The following is a 20,583-nucleotide window of genomic DNA, read 5'->3' as shown; positions in this document are numbered from 1 at the left end:
AGTCACCCGTGAAATTGCTGCCGAAAGCGGAGGCCGGGAATGGTGGGGCCGGCTAATGTGTCACGCTTTGCAAAATTCTAAATCAACGTCACGAGCGAATGAAGATGAAGGAGGAGTTGTGTGCTGCAACTCAAGTCTCTCTACTATATCCGGGCTAGATGATCGCGGGGTTCAGCTGTCGCATTGTCAGGCTGGCAAGATTCAGCCCGCGCACTTGCACAGCAAAAGCAGCTGCTCAAAGTCCCTTGACCGCACAAGCGCCGCCGATCACCGCTAGTCGCTTCGCCAACAACTTGCACCAACAGCAGGCCGCTCGGTATTACAGCAAGCAAAGGAAGACGACGACAGCCAGTGTCCTCAACGACACCGGAATCAAGATGGCAGGCAACGACTATTTCCTTACGCTGTCCTGCCCGGACAAGCCCGGCATCGTCCATGCCGTGACCGGCATGCTCGCCAGCCAGAAGCTCAATATCCTGGACTTGCAGCAGTACTCGGACCGCACTTCTGAGAAGTTCTTTATGAGAGTGCACTTCGGTCACGCCGAGTCGACAGCCAGCATTGATGCTCCTTTGAAGGAGCTGGCCGCGGAGCTCAAGACCGACTTCTATGACGTGAGATCCGTCAGCGAGAAGCCCAAGGTCCTGATCATGGTGTCCAAGATTGGCCACTGCCTGAACGACTTGCTATTCCGGGTGAAGAACAACCAGTTGGCCATTGAGGTGCCGCTGATCGTGTCCAACCACCCGGAGTACAAGTCGCTAGCCGAGGGCTACGGTATCGAGTTCCACCACCTCCCGGTCACTAAGGACACCAAGTTGGAGCAGGAGCGCCAGATCCTGGACCTGATCAAGCAGCACAACATTGAGCTCGTCGTTCTGGCCCGCTACATGCAGGTCCTGAGCCCTGGCTTGTGCGAGGCCATGAGTGGCAAGATCATCAACATTCACCACAGCTTTCTGCCGTCCTTCAAGGGTGCTAAGCCATACCACCAGGCTTACGACCGCGGTGTCAAGATCATCGGTGCCACGGCCCACTTCGTCACTGCGGACCTAGATGAGGGCCCGATCATCGAGCAGAGGGTCGCGCGTGTCGACCACAGCATGAGCCCTAAGGAGTTAGTCGAGGAGGGCAGCAACGTCGAGAGTCAGGTTTTGGCTGCCGCTGTCAAGTGGTGGAGTGAGAAGAAGGTCTTCCTAAACGGCCACAAGACGGTTGTTTTCAACTAAATCTAGTTGGCGATGACGTCCATTGAAATTTCAAAGTTCGGATGTCGTAATATGGAAACAGATATAGGGGACGGCTCGACAAAATACGGGGTTAGACGCGTAAGGGGTCACGCAAGGTAAAATAAAATTAAAATATCTACAAAGGGATTGCGCACGCATGGAATTTATAGGATGATGATCTGTGGCATCGGAATATGCTACGTCAAACGTGAAGTCGTTGGAATTCTCTATTCTATCATCTTAGTTGCTCTAGTGTCTTGGTGCTGGCTCGCCTTGAGCTTTACTTCTTACAAGGAGATATTATTTGCCTCCTGAAAACGACACAACAGCCCACTTCCCACTCCAAGCCCATTTCCTAGATCCACTATCGCCTCCTCCGCCTTCGGTGGCTCGAATTTTCTCATCCTCACCAGGCTTCAAGCCGACTACAACATCGGCTTTGCAGGTTCGGAGAGCCAGAACATTGACACCCGATCCAGGTCCAAGCGGACCGATTGCCTCCTTAAAAGGTGTCGTAGGGTCCCATGCAGCCTACATGATATGTCAATGAATGCTATGATTAGATTGCCAAGAAGACTTACATCTCCAGTCAACTTCCTGTAGTTCAGGTCACCCTTGAAAATGACCAGTTCGCTAGTCTGTAGATCTGCTACCAAGTCCTTCTCGGCGGGCAGTCTCCAAAAGCTACCACCGTGCGTCCAGAATGCGTTTGGCCGGATTGTCAGTTGGCCTTCAGCGTGGAAGCCGGCCCATTCCTCGAATAAGAAAGCCAGCTCGGTTGCCTCCTTATCAGATAGAGGTGACGGGGTCTTGTTCAGCAGTTGCTCGTCATCGGACGGAGTCTCATAGAATGGCTTCGGGTTGGCCAATGCACTCAGCAGAGCAGCGAAGTCTCCAGGGAGAACGTCTGACACGAACCAGGGAATATCCTTTGGGTGCAACACAACGTTGGTAGCAAGTCCGGCAGAAAGCAGGTACCCAGCCAGAATCAAGTCGACGAAAAGCTCGAAGCCAGCGTTGTCAAGAACGATGTCTACGCGACGCTCCTTCTTGCCCTCGTCGCGGGCCTTCTTCAGGACCTCAAAGGCGGTGCTGAGGTCGTTGGCCAGGATATTGGCCTCACTAGCCTTACGCGCCTCGGAGCCTTGAAGCTTCTGAATATCCTCGTAGGTCAAGCTGGTGAGCAGTGAGAGGTCAGTCGCGTTGCCCCAGAGACAGATCTCCATCATCTCGTAGAACAAGATCTTCTGTGCCTCCTCGTGCTCCGGTCCAGTCTTACTCTTGTCACTCTCCATCTGAGTGACTAGTTCCCTGTATCGCGTGGCAAGTTCTAGGACAGCGGGTCGGGAGGACCGGAAGGTGCTCATCTTCTGCCGTGCGAAGACATCGTAGTTCTTCCAGTGGGTCGAGAGTTTGAAGGAGGTGCTCATGCGCCTATCTTGAGTCAGTCAGACTTGGACTGGAGGCCACCGACGGGTCTGTATACCTGTAGAGATAACACTCGCTGTACAGCCATGGAACGTTGAACCATGTCGGGGCGCCCAGCTTTTCCAGCTCCTGGTTGTAGAGCGCTATGTCTGGCTTTCCGTCATCCCGCAGAGGGGTGAGCTGACGGTCATGTTGCAGTTCGTACTTCAAGCGCGCCAGCTCTTCGACGATCTTCTTGCCCTCGTCCTCCTTCTCTCTGTCATTGCATGGGGTGATTGACCGGTACACGTCGTCAATGGCTTGCGTCTACGTCGGAGATCAGTCTATCGCTGTTTCGGTCGATGTGTGCGTGGAGTACGACTGACAATGATGACTGGCCATCGGTCTCGCGCAGAAATGTACGCAAACGACGTCTTGTCGCTCGTCTTGTAAAGTGCTAGGGGATCGTGTTAGACCACGGTGACATGATGCGGCTTTGTCTTGGAATCTTACGAGTCTTCGTGTCTAGATCCATTCTGACTGATCACGTTCCAAGGCGATGATCACAATGCCAGGACTCTCCAGGGGATGACGATGATCTTTGGTGTGTCTATTTTTCCCCAAGTGACGAAGGCCGCAACTTAGTGTGACCATGGCGGGGTGTTTGGTGTTTGGCGGGGTAAGTTTACCGTTCGGCTAGTTGCATGACTAGTGTTTAAAAAACATTGTCGAGTAAATACATACATACCTATCTATGTAGATAGGAAATACCCAATCGAGCGAGGATTCTCATAATTCGAAGTGTGGGTAACAACAGCGAAGCTTACCCTGTCATTCTTGTTGTATAATGCTTGTTCCTGCATCCATGGATCTTACTTATGCAAGTCTGCCACAGATCCATCGAGACATGAACAGGCCAATTCCACGAAAGCCTGTGGCAATAGCTCTACATGAAGTCAGTATGGCCGGCCCCACCACAAGCGCGAATGACAGCTGAATTACATGCAAGCGACCAATAAAAGGGTGTTCATCAATAGGTTGAGCTTATCAGTGATGATATCCTCAGTGCTCGGGTGAATTCATGTTCCTTAAACGCATGCACCTGCCTTGAGCAGCTTCCTGGGACGTAGGAATATTGACCGACGAAACCGGGGCAACATCGCAGAGCGAACAAATAATGAATGTCCTTCTAGAAACGCCATGACGGAAAACAGGTAAACTCGACTTATACGAGTGCGAACAAACGTTTATCCTATTGAGACTTGGGTGGAAGACGCATCGGCACAGGTGGATTCATTGTGCTGGCTTCGCTTGCCCATATCTGAACGGATCATCACTATGTCACATCCATATTGTGCCATGGTCCTCAGAGCTATCAAGCAAGGTATATAACATTTTGACTCAACGAGTGCTGGAAAAGCTAACTTATGTACGGACAAGAGTATGTAACTATCTACAGGGAGAAGTGAAACGGCGAGAGCGCAGCGGGAAAGACAGACAGCAAAGTTGACAGCCACACCAAGAAAACATTGCCGGTAGAGACAGCCTGCATCGGATACAATGCGAAAGATATATGCCGAAAAGTATTTACGATGAATCGGATGCTGTCGGAGAGCGTAAAGCGGCTTCGAGGATCGAGACGGGTCTAAACCTGGAAGCGGCGGAAGCGAGGAGTTGTAGACTCTGTTTCTCGCTTCACGGGGCTGTTGGGGTTACCCTTTCCGTTGACAGTCCAGTAATCAGTCAAGGCCTCCTCGACCTGGGAGAGCTCGCTGTATGGTTGCTCGCGAGCCAATGTTTCAACCTTCTGTATGATGGCCTCATCGGTAAATATACCGCTGCGAGATTCGAAGTCTGCCTTGCTGTACGGCTTGGCTCTCCAGCGAGCGTCCATGGGGTCCGAGAAATCGGTGGTCTCATTATATCCGAAGTTCTGGAGGTTGGTTACGTTGAATGCAGCCATCATGTCTCCATCTTCGTGGATCAGATTGTGGCAGTGGAACATGTAGAGACCATCCCAGGGGTAGTAGTGTGCTTCAACAAGGACAGTCTCGCCACGGCCTAGCCAGACCACATCCTTCAGACCAGCTTTCTCGTATGGCTCCACGCCGCGATCCTTGCCAGTACGTTGCAACACTCTGAAATCGACCAAGTGGACATGGATGGGATGACTCCAGCCACCCGAGCTATTTTCGAGCTCCCAAATCTCAACAGTGCCACGAGGAACCTTGGCAAGCACACGGTTCTCGACGTCCTCAAATCCGACACCATTAATAAGCCATTGGCCGTTGCTTCGGTGGAACAAGAAGTGGTGGTCAATTCCGGTAGTCGAAGGTGGGAAAGGCACGTCACGAAGCTTCGCGGGTACCGTAGAAAGGTCACTGACGGAACCAGAGCTAACCATGAAGCGCATGACCTTGTCAGTGTTCTCGTAGTCATCATCAACACCGATTCCACCGGCCTTCGGCAGATTGCGAAGCTCAATAGCTTGTCCCGCGAATTTGCTGAAGTCGAAGACGATCTCGTACCGCTCTGCCATCGAGATGAGCAGCTGGTTGACCGTGGCTGGTGCCTCAAGCAATCCGGCATCAGAGGCAATGACCTGGAAAGGTAACTTTCCGTTCAAGTTGGCCGAAGTAGCAAAGTACAGAGCAAAACTGCGTGAGACGGAGGCATCCAAGAAGCGGAAACGGTACTTTCTGGGCTCAACATTCATGAACGGCCAAGGCTGGCCGTTAACGTGGATAACATCGCCCCAAGTGCTGTCCTTTTCGCCAATGGTGGACTGAAGACTCCCATCCTGGTTATAATATTTACTCGTCAGAATAAGGGGAATATCGAATTCACCGTAACCAGAGGGCAGGCCTAGGGCATCTTCAGCTGGGTCAGTGATGATGTATGCGCCAGCCTGTCCGAAGTAGGCGTTCTCGGCTGTCTAGGTCAAAGTCAGAGACAAATCCAAACGGGCTTTTAAAGTACAGAGATGTCAGGTATGCCCAGCAAGCTAATATAGCTGTGGTACAGAAAGTCCCTTTTAAGGAAGAAGGCATCCAAAATAGCTGAAAGAGTGAGGAACAGGTAGAAGAAGAGGGCACTCACGATGCCTATAGCATGATCATGATACCAGAGTAAACGGGCGCTCTGCTCGTTGGGGAAATAGTAGTCCTTGAATTCGCCAGGGAAGGTCACATCCTCAGCCCAACCATCAAAAGGTGCTCGGGAGGGTGATCCGTGAAGGTGGACCGAGTTCTCTCGGTCTGCTTGGTTCATGAAGCGGACGACTGCCTCTGTTCCCTTGGGGACAACAATACTAGGCCCTGGAGACATGCCATCGTACCCGATCAAACGGGCGGGCCCCAAATTAGGGTAAACCTGTTGTTCGAAGGGCCGGATCTCTATTTCGTAATACCAGATGGGTTTGCCCGTGACAGGATTCGTGATGACCCTTGGAGTTGTTAGTTTCCTTGCCTCTCAAATTGTTGCTTCGATTCACATGAAGTCTGTAATGTGTAGTTCAATCCTAGGTTTGGACATATGTTCGCACTAGGGATGGATCCGCACTGGTGGTACCGCACTGTGAACCTACTTCTTCGGCTGTTTCACCGGTGGAATTGGGAGAGCCACTTTATAAATCAGAGGGTATTCTGGGCTCTCGTCGCTCTTCATGATGCTGACGATATCGCCGGGATCATCCTGAACAACCGCAGCAATAGCAGCTTCTTCTTCAGGAGGGACATTTGAGTCAAATGTCTGTCCAAGAGTGCCTGCCATGAGGCAGGATGCCATGGCAAACCAGCCGAGTCTTGGTACCATTGTTGTCAAGGTTGGCTCTAAAGAAAAGAGTGAATGAAGAGGTTGGTGCTTGAATAATGCTTCTTGTCCTGATGTCGAGATCATCCAAGGAAGGAGTTTGCGGTCTCTCTTTATAGACGCTGGGCAACCCGCAGCTATCGACTGTTAAAACTCAAAATTTGAGTCAGCTCCCTCCTGAAGTCCTACTTACTCTTGCTCACCGAGTTCTTGCCCCATCTCCTGCACAAAGTCTTTGGTAAAAGTGTCCATATCACTTGCATTCAATAGTCTCGCCGCCTCCCCAGTGCGTTCCCTGATTCAAGGGGATGGCCCAGACCAAGAAGTGGACACCATCACAAGAAGTTGGTTGCAGGAAACGCCCGGCTCGACATTCCCCGTAAGCCTGGTGATCCTCTCGGAACAAGATCTCGGACGTCTTCCAGGAGGAGTCTTCCCTAGCATCATGCTTCCTGCAATTTCCTAATGCACAGATGGCCCGAGGATGGTGCTCAGATGCTTCCGGGGGAGCCCAAAAGTGCACTAGTTGGACAGGGTGGTTGAAAATATTGTAAGAAACCATAATCATTAGTAAGACTGTATCCCTCAGAGATCGAGTATTACCCGTGGCTTCTAACGGCCACCATATCTCTTAGCAGGGGTTGGTGATTGAGCATGGGGACCAAGACGTGGCTTGACGCAGCCCACGTGCCACGCGTATCCTACCGCACGGCTTGCAACATACCATCGAGTGCTATTCCCGGGTCCGAGCCTCGAAATCCTCAACGTTCATGATGACTATGGTTTCCAGGATGCCTGACTAATGCACAACTTCGCCGTCCTGATCTTGGCATCAGGCAGATATGGACCCACCAGTGCGTATAGTCCTAAGCGACTCCTACCTTGTGCAGGTGGCGCGAACCCGAGGCACTCACCAGACGTATACACCACAACCCTCGCACAGCCGACATGCGACGAAATGTAAGAAACCCTAGCTTGTCAGTAATCTCATTTTCTACTTTGGGCCACCTGTTCAAGTAATTCTTTACAAAATGGCACAATTACTTGATAGCTGAGCAACTCACTGCAACCACTACGAACTCATCGCCTTCTGGGGCATTGTGGGATACCCCCCATCCCCCACGCCGTGCTGAAGATGCTTGGCCACTCGGCCTGTGTGGGATCACATGGCTTAATCCGTCAACGTAGCTGTGCTTGGCCCGTCTATAGGCTGCTTCGGGGTTCCAATTTTTAGAATTCCGTTGTAAGACTACAACAGGAATTGCTCCGAATGGAACATGATTGGTTCCCGGTTTCTCGAACCCGGGTATCGCATTGTCGAGGAAACTTAAGCCGCACTCTGCCATTCGCCAAGCACTATTTGGTGGTAAGACTCCTGAAGCCACGCGCAGGATCTATTGCCCTTGCATGCTTTGAATGCATCTCGTAAAACCGATGGTAGGACAGACAAGGTGCATCGCCAAGAGTACTGCCAAGAACACCGCCAAGAGTATAAGAGATACTTCAAGCTTAGAATCAAGCTTGAATCGGTAGCCAAGTGCCACGAGGAGCCAATAACAAGGTTGACGAACCTGCATGATCAACCTGTTTATAGGCTTGGCGACGACTTAGTCAGAGAATCCAGGAAGCGGCACGGCGTACAGACATATAAATACACAAAGGCCGGGGTCCACAGCCAAATGCGGGTTAGGCAACCTCCAAATGCGAAGCGGCCCGCCTCCGGCGCATCCAGTGCGACGTTGACTGGGGCCGCGGGATGTGCCGGAAGCGTGACTCTTGGACTCACATCAAATTAGAGAATCCGTGGAGGATCCCGTGCGGTGGTACTGACGCTGTGTCACCCCAACTACATTGACGAGTATACACGTCTTAAACCCGCAAACGAATGCACGTTCCTCGCCGGCAGTTGTTCGCTGCAACGACAAAAATGTCCGATAGACAACGTTGTCATCGTTGGTGCCATTGTGTCGGTGAGGCTGATCAGATCACTACCCTCGCAAATAAACTGTTCGCATCCTCCAGGTTTCTTACTCCGATTCAACTCTACTCACATATGCCCCCAAAGTGAGGCTGAATTCCTTCAACAACGCCTCGCTTACATATTCCGTGTGCGTTCGTCCAATGGTGCGTGAAATACAGGGATGCTTCCCCTCGTCCTACCAACCTGGTTGTAATTTTCTTGGCTATACTTGGCAGCGCCCCAAAAATCATAACACAAGACAATTATTACACGAACGGCTCAGCCCCTGTAAACACGAACTTGTAAGCTGACAACATCCAATAGAAAATCCTGAATTTGAAGGATCGTCTCCATCCCTGGCAGATCATATCCCACGCGATACCCCCCCTTCTTCCGAACCCGTGGCACGTGGACACCATATTGTGTCATTGCGATTCATGGGCTAGAGTCATGGCATTATCCAAAACTAGATAACTATTGTCTCGGCGCCAAGCAATAGGCTTCCATCCTTCGGCCTAGACTTGAGGGTTTTCCGACAACGTTGCTATCGTGCTGGAGTCTGCACGAGTTTTGGGGCTATGTGATCCCGAGAGACACCAACTTTACCGCTACCAGTTCAATATCCGACCTTGGGTGCAGGACGAACATTGTTTTAGGCTTCACGAGAAATGCAACTGCAACTCCTCACGACCTCCCACCGGCCCCGCCATGCGTGCGCTTGGGCGGAAGACCTTGTCAGATGCTTGCCTCGCGGCCATGCACGAGAACAATATTCATTTCTTTCTGCATCCTGAGACGAGACGGACCTTGGAGTTCATGATCTGGCCTCTCCTCATATGCTTGGACAGAAGTAAGACTAAATCACGGCCGAGGACGTCTGGACATATAAAGTCAGTACATTCCGCAGTATTTGAGTTTGCTGCAACACCACAAACTCATTCCTTCTTTGACTTTCTCTGGCACGCCACTTCAGTGGTTATAGACAAAATGACAAAGCTTTCGTTTCTTTCCATACTGACGCTGAGTCTCCAGCTCATGAACATGATGACGCATGTTCTTTGCCAGGATGCGCCTCTGTTTATACAAGGCGGCCTGGAGGGCGCAACGGCCGATGACGACACTTACAATACTGGTGGTTTCATTCAACTCAACGGCTTCAACATCCAGGTACCAAAGAACATGTTGGTTCAGTTTCCTGCCGCCTACGTGCCCTGGAAGGACTTTGTCGAAGATAAAACCGCGATGATGGGGTACGAAATCAACGTAAGTTAGGGTGCGGATATCTTCCATAGTATCCAGTGCGACAGAACGAAGGTGTTCGATATAAGGATGGATATTAGATGAGAACCAATCCTTCTCCAACCCCCAGTGCGATCCCCAGTGCGATCCCCAGTGCGATCCCCAGTGCGACACCAAGCGAGATCTCAGGAGAGGGCCTTGTCTATCATCAAAACCAGTGCGATTCCCAGTGCGATTCCCAGTGCGATTCCCAGTGCGAAACCCAAGTCAACTTCACCAAAGTCCGGATGTGTATCTCGGAGGAGAAAAAGAGTTTGGAGGGAAACGAGGAAAAATTTGATTGGTTGAAATGGAGCATCGTGGCCTGACAATTTATCGCCTAGGTTATTGGCAACTTTATCAACAATGTCCCAATTGCAGCGCAAATCATCGCCTACGAATTCTTTGAAGGACTCTCCAGTGGATTCATCGAATCTGTGAACTTCAGCGAAGGAACTCTCCAGATCGCTTCTGGTCCAACCCTGCGAATCAGCGACCCCAATGCGGTCTTTTCCGTTGGATACACTGGCGCCCCATTCTTTACCGCGGATGACGAAAGCCCGAGCATTAGTTCGTTTTCTGGTATGTACATCTGGACGCCCTTTCTATTCTTTGGGGCAAGTTTAGGCTGGGAAGGACTATGTCCTGAGAGCCAGCTCGCTCTAGTCCCAAACAGGCAATCTCGCACTAGCCAGCCAGCGTGATTATAGGTACCTGATGATGTGAAGTACCCACATACTGACTGTGGCAGGTTTCCCGATGTGTATACCACGCAATGCTTCAGATCCCCTGTGTCCGTCAACCAACAGACCATTTCAGGGATCTGGAACCTTTACTGTGGCAGACCCATTGCGGATGGCTCCTTTCCTCGCGGGAGATTTTGTCACCTTCTCCGGTATCCGGAGGGGCAACGAGATGATTTGCTTCAGCATAGTTGCCCAGAATGTGCAAATCACCACGCTGCAAGATCTTGTGTATGTTCGTATGGAACTTGGTCTTCTTGGGATTGATAACTTCAACCTCAACACCGAGCTAGCCGAATCTCGGGTAAGTGCCAATGCACGCCCTTCACTCCAACAATAGTCTAACGAGAGTCAAGTTCGTTGGCTTTGTATCCAACTCCGCGGCCACTGTTGCTCTCTATGCCATGGATTACGACCCGTGCACAGGAGCTGTGACCGATCGCATTGTGGCCGCAATGGGTTTGAAGGGTGGACGTAACGAGCAGAACAAATTTGAGTATCGTGCAGATATCACGCAAGGTTACGCCAGGGACTACCGCGTGGTCGCCGAGATCAATGGCATCCCGAAGACTCGAACCACAAAGAACGGGCTATTGGCAGGAACATATGTTCAGCCTGTTAACGTTTGGGTCCATGCTGAGCAGTTGACCCCCGGAACTCAGCCCCCGGCGTACGACTTCTCGCAAATGCCATGGTTGACCAACGGGGTTGGTGTTGATGAGTTCGGCAACCTCTGGGGTCCTCTTGACCCCTTCCCGCAGACCGGTATCTTGATCGATCCTCCAGTTTGTGGCTCTGTCTCTGCTTTGTCATTCAAAGGCGACGAGGTCAAGACTGACTGGGCTCCATCCTGTAAGCGTTCCAACAGTCACATGCCAATGAATTTAAGACTAACCAAGCCTACCAAGACACTCTGATGAACCAAACTCTCCCGGATAACTCGACCTCAACGACCAACACTACGATCAGCCCGGCCACTGCCGAGGCTAGTCCCATTGCAAAGAGAGCCCCTAATGTCCGTTGGCTGTCAAGAGCCCGCCTTGACGCGACTACTTTGCCAGCTGGCGACCCCCAATTGATTCAAGTCTCTGTTCCTCAACCCGAATAGTTGATATGAATGGGTGTTTGCTACATTTGCAGGTGACTGCCTTGACCATCCTGTCGTTACCGGCCGAGCATTTACATTAACTTACCTTCTTGCATCTCGCTTCTTTTTGTACATATTCCTTCATTTGCATATAGTGAGGCTTCAGAACATATTTCTCTTCAAGTTCCAGATACTTAGTTAGCTATTGAGATTGATTGAGATTATCCGTCCGATTGCTATCATTTTGTCACCAGGTAGTGCATGATGTGACACTTTATATTTGATAGGTAAGCCTTGGTGGCCTCACAGGTGGAGTAGCTGTAAGAGTAGTTGTCAGTAATTGGCGATGTTGAGTAGAAGAAGCTGATATTAGGTAATTGAGCTCTTGAGCTATGCCTTGCAAAGTCGCTGAGTCTGTCCAAGTGATTCCGTACCCTGTATTCAAGAGCGAAAATAGACAAGAATTGCAGTATGTCCGTGTCAATATCAAAGTTGTTCGAATTCCACAGGGCTTGGTTCAGTTACGCACTACAGGTCCAAAGCTTTTTGAAGTTGTTCTTGCACCGTTAATTACAACTGTCTTGGCTTGCTGATTTTACTCACCATGATGGCTCCGCTCTGACTTTACACCCTCACGTACTGCCGCGCTGGGAAAGACAAAAAGTTGACTTACGGTAATTAGAACGATTGAGATTAATCGGAATATCTGAAAAAAAATAAAAAAAATACAAAAAAATAAAATGTGTGACATTCCCTATGGCCTGCTTGAAAGGAGAGGAAGAAGTATCAAGGGACCGAGACTCGCATACGAATATAGGGACTAAGAGGATAATGTCAGATTTCCTGGCCGCAGATTTGACGTCCGTGAGAAATTCGAATTTCTTCTTGCCCAGACTATGCGAAAACAGGTGTCCAACGACCAGCGGGAATAGTTATGAAGCACAACATCCTTGCTGGACTGACAACTGTCCCTGTAGCATCAGCGATACCTCTGAACCACGAAACCTACCGTGGCCTCATGATAACCCCCAGGCATTCGATGGGTAACGGGTTTTACAAGCTTTTCGTATATGTACATGAATTATGCAACTATTCCTCTGAAGCAATCTCAGTGGCTTCCTACCTGCCTGGATCTCGTGATCATGATCGCGAACAGCCTCTAACCACGTTCATCGCCACGATCGGTGGGGTTGATGACTGGAAGGCATCAATGGATCACAATAACGTTCTGGCGAAAGTACGCATGTATTTCAATTTGTTTTTCGATACGAACAACAGCATTTAGATACCAAAGCATACACGATCCTACGTTCAAGCGGCCGAGACTCTATCGGCTGTCCTAACTACTAGGTCGGCAGGGATACCACCGGATGTTTCGGAAGCCATAAGTAGTCCAGCAGCTAGTGCTGTGGGCGACACGTCACCTGAAAGCAATAGTATAAGCAAACTTGGCTCCTTTGGATGCGTTGTTTCTCGGGTGCTCAAGGGAAGAAAACTGTCCTTACGGGGTTGCATTCCAAGCTTCAGGTGAACGGAGAGCTGTGCGGTGCCTTTGAGCCGGGTTCGGCATGCGAAGCTCTGCTGATGCAAAGTTCCGAGTGCTACCATGGTAATTCGGCCATGCGCCGAACAAACTACCTATGTAAGATCAAGTTAACGCATACAGTTGACTTTCATTGTCGCCAAGAGAATTGGGCTATGAAAGTGGAGTAGCGATCAGCGGTGCCATGCGTGAGTGTGATTAATAATGACGGCCATTGAAGCCACCTAAACCCGAGGGTGAAGTGGGGGATCTGCCGGCGAGAGCACGCGATTTCCGATGGCGCCATCGACAACGGAGGGTCCGATCAATCGAAACTAGCAAGCCAGGGAGCGCCCAACGTTGACTTCCCTATAACCCGAATGTATACCACTGACTAGCTAGATTCGTTTGCAGTATGTCGCACGACGAGCAGGGCGTGGGTCAATCGCCTAAGAGCACCGAGCGCACTCCATTGCTTGCAGGCGAGCAGACGGCGCACGGCGGTCAGGATTCGGAGCGCAGCTCGCTCGATGGCCGCCAGGCTTCACAGGACGAGCATGAGGAAGCGGCTCTGCTCGAGCCGCAGCAGGAGAAGCGCACCGCGAAATGGTATCTATGGAGGGCATTTTGGGTCATTCTAGCGACTTTGGTGCTTGCATTATTCATCAAGGGATGGGTGGATTCCGATGCTACTGATGTGAGCGTGCTTATTCTCCGAATGAGCGTGTATCTAATCATGATCTACAGTTCGATTTGGGGGGTGCACTCAAACGCGCACTTGGCGGAGGACTTAGCGGTGCTGCAGCTATGGTTCTACAGGTCCTACTTCTCATGGTCAGTTACGCTCTACATAGATGGCGAACGTTACATGGACTAAACGTCAGGGGTAGCCTATTCGGACGATCATGAACTATCAGTATCGCCACGGGTCTTCTCTTGCCACTGCTACGAAGACACTTTACCAGGATGGTGGCATTGGGAGGTATTACCAAGGTCTATTTGCAGCGCTCATTCAAGGTAGGGCCTCTTTTGCTATATGTCGAAGGATAGATTCTCATCTTACCCAGGTCCCGTATCCAGATTTGGGGATACAGCGGCCAATGCTGGTATTCTGGCTTTACTCCGCTCTAACTCGTACTTGAATCGCATGCCGACTCTGATCCAAACCATCTTCGCCTCGCTCTGGTTTGTTAAGCCCCCCATCACACGGTGATATAACAACACAAGGGAATACTGACCGCTTATAGCGCGGCCGCTTTCCGAATGATCTTGACCCCTATCGATACCCTCAAGACGACCCTGCAGGCACAAGGACCCCGTGGAACCGCCTTGCTTCGCCAGCGAATAAAGACGAACGGCTTGGGTAGTCTTTGGTGGGGTGCGTTCGCTACGGCTGCCGCTACCTTTGTTGGACATTACCCTTGGTTTGCTACAGTGAGCACCCTCGCCCGCCAATGATAGGACGATAAACTGACCAGTCGCTCTCTAGTATAATTTCTTGACCGAGTTCATAGAGGAGCCGTCAAAAGAACACCAATTGGGCCTGTATCTACTTCGCCTCGCTTTCATTGGATTCTGCGCATCAATCGTGTCTGATACCATATCCAACTCGTTGAGAGTGGTCAAGACATATCGCCAAGTCAATGACACCAAAGTCTCATATTGTGAGTATTCACATGGCAAGCTGACTACTTCATTATTGACATACCTACAGCGGAAGCTGCAAGACTGGTTGTCCTTCAGGACGGCCTCTCTGGCCTGTTCGGACGTGGCCTGCCAACCCGCATCCTAGCAAACGGGTTGCAGGGCATTCTATTCTCTATACTGTGGAAGCTTTTCTTAGATCTGTAAGTTCAGGAGAACAAGATTTTCCTCAAAATGTGGACGCTAACGTAGGACAGTTGGGAAAAAGAAACCAGTTCGTAGCTTCAACATGTATTGCGAACAGTTGACGAGAAGGGCAGACCCGAAGGCTTCTGCCGCCACGGAAATGCCCAGTGTTGATGGCGAATTGATAATGATGGGTGCCCGGTACCAGTTCCGACGTGTACTTGGATAGGTCAGGCTCCATTGAGATTTGAATAACTTGGCTATGGGTAAAGGGGCGAAGGGGCAAAGAGACACATCTAGACTACAGGGGGCTCATCCTCTCGCGCTAATGAGTTAGGTGCAAATGAGGACTGGAAGCCTGCATTGGTAATTGATTGGAACGGCCATATGTCATATGCTGGTACATGCCTTGGTTATGTTAAATACGCGATTGGATCTCTACAAATAATGTGCTCTGCGATTCGGATCTCACCTGCGCAAATATGACCCCGATGTTGAAGCCCCACTCATTGGGTGTGGTTGGGGCCCAGCTGGCTACCATATGCACTTAGGTAGCCAATTGTAGAAACTGAACCTACCATTAGCGCCCCAAAACTTCGCTGACCCCATCGGCGCGGGACCCTGCATAACCACCTACATCGTAGGGCCTTTGTTTTGACGACCCCCCAAGGACTGTTGCAGCATCAAGTCGCATCAACGCGACCCCAACTCATTGCTTCGGTGTGTTCCTCAGCAGTGACAGGTCTACCGCTGTGCACCCGTTGCACAACAGGCATACCAAGAACATGATGCCATCGGACTCGCTGGCGTGCCTTCCGCCTGAGCTTTTGGCCCGAGTATGCGAATTCATTGAGCTCAAAAGAGACCTGTCTGCGATTATCCGAAGCACGCGACAGTTGTATGGAGTCGCCACGGCCTATTTGTACCGAGACATCGATCTCCTCTCCGCGCAGGACTTTGATCACCGTTCTCAAAAGGATGAGAACAATGTCTACATTGAGTCTCTCGCGAGAGCATTTCTGCGAGACCCCCAGCTCGGTCACTATGTCCGTCGGCTCGCCATTCGTCTTCCAGAAACGTCCAGCCGTCACCAGTTATTGACTCCACTGAACCTAGAGACCGAAGTGGCCGTCAGATCACTTTTGAGTACCGCCTCCGGGCCCGCGACCCACAGCACCGCGGCCCAAGATCATTCCCCCGGTGCTAGTGATCACGACAGTGGCAGCGAGGAGTGGGATACGACAGATGACGAGAGCGATCTTGAACTGGAAGCTGACTCATCCGTCTCGGAAAAGTGTCCGGACTTTCAAAGTGAAGCGGACATGTGGGTTTACTTTGCAGGCAAGAACAAAGCTACACGGCGAGATGTGTTCCTGACGCTGCTACTCTCCCGCGTGCCCAGGCTGGAGTGCTTGGACCTTGAGAAGCCCAAGCGTGGATGGAGAACTGGCTTTCTTGACCAGGTGCTCAATAACAGCCACGATGGTCTACAGCCGTTCAAGGACTCACCAATGCTCAGCAGCGTCCGGAAAATGTGTTTTGGTTATACCTCCCCCGAAATTCGCGGCGAGTCATGGATTGGCTCATTTCTCCTTCCGGGGTTGGAGGAACTGTATTTGCACCGCATATACAGCCTCGGATCCTTTTTGAGCAAACCAGCTGGAAGCAGCAGCTTCACTGGCTGTCTCAATATTACACATCTTGAACTACGAGATTGCAGGATACCCCCGCCGTCTTTGCGTCGCTTACTAGCTGGCCCAAAGGCTCTGAGAACTTTCATCTACGTCATTGGCGAGCCAAGTAGCCAACTGGAATTCATGGTCCCGATCAGCTACAAATCAGTCCGCGCCGCCCTCGAGCAGCAGAAAAACAGTTTGGAGCATATTTGGATTGACTATCCTCACGATTACTCTTGGGACGAGATGACCAGCCAGCACACCCATCCTATGGGTAGTTTCTCTGGTTTCACCAAGCTCAAGCACTTGCACATCGCCGGTACCTATCTGTTTGGTTTTGTGTGGGAGTCTGACCTTGACCCTAGGCGCCTCGTCCAGGCACTCCCGCAACAGATCGAAACTGTCCATATATCTCATGCCGACGAGGATGATGAGACGTTTGAGGGCGTTAACTGGGTGATTGCTGCCAAAAAAGAAGGGCGGCTTCAGGACTTGACCGAGTTGAAGCTTGAAGCCGATTTTCAGTGGCTGTTGCATGCCCGCAGCCAACTGAGGCAACTGGCAGTCAAAGCAGAAGCAGTATCGCTCCATATTAAATTCTTTGATAATTCTGCTGTCACCAGAATCGAAGAGGTTGCGCATTGGAAGCAAGTTGCGCTCCGCCGACAACTGTCGCTCTTTGGCAAGCGTTTCGAAAATCCATGGGGGTTCAAAGGAGAGGTGTCATGGCCTGAGCGTGTCAGCGGTTGCATGCAAACTCCCATCTATTGGGAGGTCGCCATTGATGATTCCCCATATCCAACGCGTATTAGTCCCCCCACAGCGACACCAGAGAGATATCCAAGAATAGTCCTGCCGGGGAAGTAGACAGCATATTTCGCTGGCTAGCAGCCCGTAACGCAAGCTTGATGCTTATGAGTAGAGGATCCTCGTTCCCACTACAGCCGGTAAAGGATGGTCCATCCTAGACCGAGATCGTACGATACGTGACTACATGCATAAAGGGCTAAAGTGAGTTGCCGACGTTGTGACGAATGGTATTGCCTAGTTATCTGTGGCGAAAGGCTTCAGCCTCTCTAGTCGCCGAATAATTTTCGTGAGCTTGTGGCCGAGAATCTCTTCAGCAATATCTAGCAACCGACTACACTCGCTTGCGGCCATCAAGTCGCACCCTGTCAGAACGATCTCCTCCCAGAGAACCTCTTCGACGTCATATCCAAATCCGAGCATGCCTTCATCTAATCTCCATATTCGTTGCAAGACCCCGGTACCATTCCTTGTCCACAACTCGCTGTCCGGGGAGAGAAGCCTTCCGATATCGAGCTTCAGGAGATTGCAGTGAATAAACAAGGGCTTTGCCAGTTCTGCGTCAGTTCTGTCCCCGTCCTCGTTCTCTGTTTCGCCATATTCATCTTCCATTCCCTCATTCATGGTGCGTGACTGCGCTGTCTGCGATAATCTCATCCTCACTTGATGTAAACGCCAATCATCTCTTGGATCTGCCTGCCTCATGCCTGTCGAGTGCCATGTATTGTTCGCCCAGCGGCCCATAATATGGATCGGTGTTGTTACATCGTAGAATGGTGCGCCAAGCACCATGGCAGCATGCAAAAAGGTTTCTTTATCGCCTTCGCCCTCAGCGCCCTGGCTAAGTAGCGGGTAATACCACATTGGGCCAAGGTAGTTGTAATACAGTGCCAACAGCAGATCATGGGCATGCCGCGCCTTGTCGTACATCAGTATTCCTGCTTCGGAAGACTTCCGAACCCCGAGCATTGGTGTTTCTGTACGTGAGATATCATAAAACAGTGGGCTAGCTGTGCTTGCCCAGAAATCGGGCCAAGTTACCATGCCGGTCGATTTGAACGGTTCAGAACTGAACAACTTATCGGGATTGTGAGCAGGAAACGCGTCGGCGTCCATGAACAGAACCTCCTGGAACGGAGAGAAAAGCACCGAGAAGATCTTGTACTGGTATTTTCCTAAGGACAAAGACGGTAGCGCCATGTCCAGAAGGTCAGAGAGTATGACGCACTCCGCCTTGAGTGGACGGAAAACCTGTTCGCAGATGTATTCGTCGTAGTCACTGTCATTGTCGATGAATACGACCACGGGAAGCCTGGAGCCGGTTCGACGAAGCATGCGTAATGAGATAAGGGTTATATTGAAGTAGTCACCACCTCCTGTAGTGACTATCCCCCTCGTCTTGCTTTCATACGGTAATTCGGGCGCCAGTATACTCGTAACGAAAGTCATGGAATCATGGCTGCTCCGCAACGCCCTGAGAGAATCCTCGGGCAACCTGATGAGGTCGAGACGGGGGTGTTCTGGGTCAATCTCGATATCAACGCCTTGGTCCTCCGGCGTGGCTTTCTGCGCCAACTTGATCGGCTCGATTTGAGGTATCAGGTCGTCGATGTTCGTGCGCAGTTTCGTCCAGAATTCAATCATGCGTGGCGACTGTAGGTGCTGCGCGCCGGTAACGCTGGGTACAACGGCTCCGGAAAGGTCGCGGAGAAACCGCCTGCACGCGTGCATGAACAGCAGGAGACTGAGGCCGAGCAGCAGCGAGGCGAAGATGCGCCACGCTCGCGGGCGCTGCGAGCGCCGTATCCACCCCATTCGTTCTGCTGGGCTTTCTGTGAATGTTGGGGCCAGCCAGAATGCGTGATATTGCCTGCTCGAAGTCTGGACATCGACATGACAGACCCCGTCGCATTCGCTGGGCTTTTAACCTCTTCGTCGCTCAGGGGGTGAACTCCCTGGCTGAGGAGGACAATACCGCGCCTAAGACATTTTTGACTGAGACATGCTTTGGGCTGCACTTTTCACACTTCGCGTTCTCGTCCATGGTCGAGCTGATTTAGCCTACCGATAGCTTCTGCAATACCCAATTCACTAAATGAAGGCTTCTTGCTGGATCTACGGCTTCGCATTATGAATGGAGCTGGAGATGACAGTCTTCAGCTACTTCAATTGTCTGAGTCTGAAATGTGGAGGATGCAATGTCTTACTGTAATATCGCAAGAGAGAGCCCTTGTCATGGGGGATTACAAAAGCAATCTCGGTTTGTGGTCCCCGATTTATTCGACGTTTAAGCTAGTGTGTTTGGCTAGCACGTCACAGGTCATTATGCGTGAGGAACAAGCCATCGAAGTTATTGGAAGGGCTGAAGCCAAGTATATGAATTAGAGTATGTATACAAGGTTTCGGCTACTGAAGTGTACTGTTCTGTATTAATACCCGCGTGAATGCATTCACTCATGTCAAGATCACATTCCTATAAATCCCTTTGATCCGATGCCGTACCCATTTTTGATGACCGAGACCAGACCCTTGATTTGTTATTTGACAAATCATCCGAGGCCATTTGGAAGGTGCTTTGGCTACCACTCAAGCCATTTACAAGGCAGCAAGGGCACCGAGGACCAGCATTCCAATGCTGCCAGCGGTAGCAATGGCAGCACCGGCAGTCACGACGCTCGAGGGGGCCGTGGTGGCGGAAGCTGTGCCGTTAGAAGCGTGAGAGCTCGAGTGGGAGGCTGAGGCGGTGCCAGAGGCCTTGTAGCTGCTCGTCATCGAGACAACGCTGGACTGGACGGTGGAAGAGGGAACAACGGTGCTGGAGGCCTGGGCAGTGGTGGAGGAAGCAGCTGTGGTAGAGGCAGCAGTGGTAGAAGCAGCAGTGGTGCTACCGCTTCCGCTTCCGCCGGCCTCAACGGCGGCGCAGAACTTCTGAACGGCGGGGAGGACCTCGTCTGTTATCGGGTCAGTTCATGAGAGTCTTGGTTGTTAAGGATCTAGGACGTACTCAGGGCAGTCTCAGCACCGCAAGCACCGAGGACACAGGTGGTGGCATCAGCCTGGAGAGCATCAATGCTGGCGCAGATGCATTTGTAGTCATCAGCGGTGCACTTGGTGACCTTTGTCCGCGAGGCGTCGATACAGGGGACCGCGCAGGATGGGATGTCGGAGATGGACTGGGCAGCGACGGAGGCAGCGAGGGCCACGGCAGCAAATGCGTACTTCATTTTGGCTGGA

The 20,583-nt window shown here is 51.2% G+C and overlaps 8 protein-coding genes across 8 annotated transcripts; 4 read left to right on the top strand and 4 right to left on the bottom strand.

Annotated features, from left to right (window-relative positions):
• Nucleotides 1-158: 158 nt before the first annotated feature.
• Nucleotides 159-1,229, top strand: JN550_005142 (uncharacterized protein; the record flags this gene model as incomplete). Its single annotated transcript, XM_049316736.1, has 1 exon — nucleotides 159-1,229. The coding sequence occupies one exon, from the start codon at nucleotides 159-161 to the stop codon at nucleotides 1,227-1,229; it is 1,071 nt and encodes a 356-aa protein (XP_049172943.1).
• Nucleotides 1,230-1,529: 300 nt separating this feature from the next.
• JN550_005141 (uncharacterized protein) lies at nucleotides 1,530-3,171 on the bottom strand (the record flags this gene model as incomplete). Its single annotated transcript, XM_049316735.1, has 5 exons — nucleotides 1,530-1,760; nucleotides 1,811-2,663; nucleotides 2,716-2,963; nucleotides 3,023-3,093; nucleotides 3,150-3,171. The coding sequence occupies 5 exons, from the start codon at nucleotides 3,169-3,171 to the stop codon at nucleotides 1,530-1,532; spliced, it is 1,425 nt and encodes a 474-aa protein (XP_049172942.1).
• Nucleotides 3,172-4,281: 1,110 nt separating this feature from the next.
• On the bottom strand, nucleotides 4,282-6,449 carry JN550_005140 (uncharacterized protein; the record flags this gene model as incomplete). The annotated part of the gene is made up of 3 exons (XM_049316734.1): nucleotides 4,282-5,571; nucleotides 5,736-6,081; nucleotides 6,223-6,449. The coding sequence occupies 3 exons, from the start codon at nucleotides 6,447-6,449 to the stop codon at nucleotides 4,282-4,284; spliced, it is 1,863 nt and encodes a 620-aa protein (XP_049172941.1).
• Nucleotides 6,450-9,393: 2,944 nt separating this feature from the next.
• JN550_005139 (uncharacterized protein) lies at nucleotides 9,394-11,535 on the top strand (the record flags this gene model as incomplete). Its single annotated transcript, XM_049316733.1, has 5 exons — nucleotides 9,394-9,669; nucleotides 10,029-10,266; nucleotides 10,436-10,731; nucleotides 10,784-11,279; nucleotides 11,336-11,535. 5 exons carry the CDS (start codon nucleotides 9,394-9,396, stop codon nucleotides 11,533-11,535), a joined length of 1,506 nt encoding a protein of 501 aa, XP_049172940.1.
• Nucleotides 11,536-13,451: 1,916 nt separating this feature from the next.
• JN550_005138 (uncharacterized protein) lies at nucleotides 13,452-15,095 on the top strand (the record flags this gene model as incomplete). The annotated part of the gene is made up of 8 exons (XM_049316732.1): nucleotides 13,452-13,733; nucleotides 13,784-13,870; nucleotides 13,927-14,053; nucleotides 14,104-14,221; nucleotides 14,284-14,470; nucleotides 14,526-14,700; nucleotides 14,751-14,883; nucleotides 14,933-15,095. The coding sequence occupies 8 exons, from the start codon at nucleotides 13,452-13,454 to the stop codon at nucleotides 15,093-15,095; spliced, it is 1,272 nt and encodes a 423-aa protein (XP_049172939.1).
• Nucleotides 15,096-15,651: 556 nt separating this feature from the next.
• On the top strand, nucleotides 15,652-17,409 carry JN550_005137 (uncharacterized protein; the record flags this gene model as incomplete). Its single annotated transcript, XM_049316731.1, has 1 exon — nucleotides 15,652-17,409. The coding sequence occupies one exon, from the start codon at nucleotides 15,652-15,654 to the stop codon at nucleotides 17,407-17,409; it is 1,758 nt and encodes a 585-aa protein (XP_049172938.1).
• Nucleotides 17,410-17,586: 177 nt separating this feature from the next.
• JN550_005136 (uncharacterized protein) lies at nucleotides 17,587-19,164 on the bottom strand (the record flags this gene model as incomplete). Its single annotated transcript, XM_049316730.1, has 1 exon — nucleotides 17,587-19,164. One exon carries the CDS (start codon nucleotides 19,162-19,164, stop codon nucleotides 17,587-17,589), a length of 1,578 nt encoding a protein of 525 aa, XP_049172937.1.
• A 780-nt stretch (nucleotides 19,165-19,944) lies between these two features.
• JN550_005135 (uncharacterized protein) lies at nucleotides 19,945-20,573 on the bottom strand (the record flags this gene model as incomplete). The annotated part of the gene is made up of 2 exons (XM_049316729.1): nucleotides 19,945-20,300; nucleotides 20,354-20,573. 2 exons carry the CDS (start codon nucleotides 20,571-20,573, stop codon nucleotides 19,945-19,947), a joined length of 576 nt encoding a protein of 191 aa, XP_049172936.1.
• Nucleotides 20,574-20,583: the final 10 nt, after the last annotated feature.

Source organism: Neoarthrinium moseri, assembly GCF_022829205.1.
Source record: "Neoarthrinium moseri strain CBS 164.80 chromosome Unknown scaffold15_Wmoseri_CBS_16480, whole genome shotgun sequence".
NCBI classification, from domain to species: domain Eukaryota; kingdom Fungi; phylum Ascomycota; class Sordariomycetes; order Amphisphaeriales; family Apiosporaceae; genus Neoarthrinium; species Neoarthrinium moseri.
Note: the sequence above shows the minus strand (reverse complement) of the source record. Positions and strands in the feature narration are given on the sequence as shown.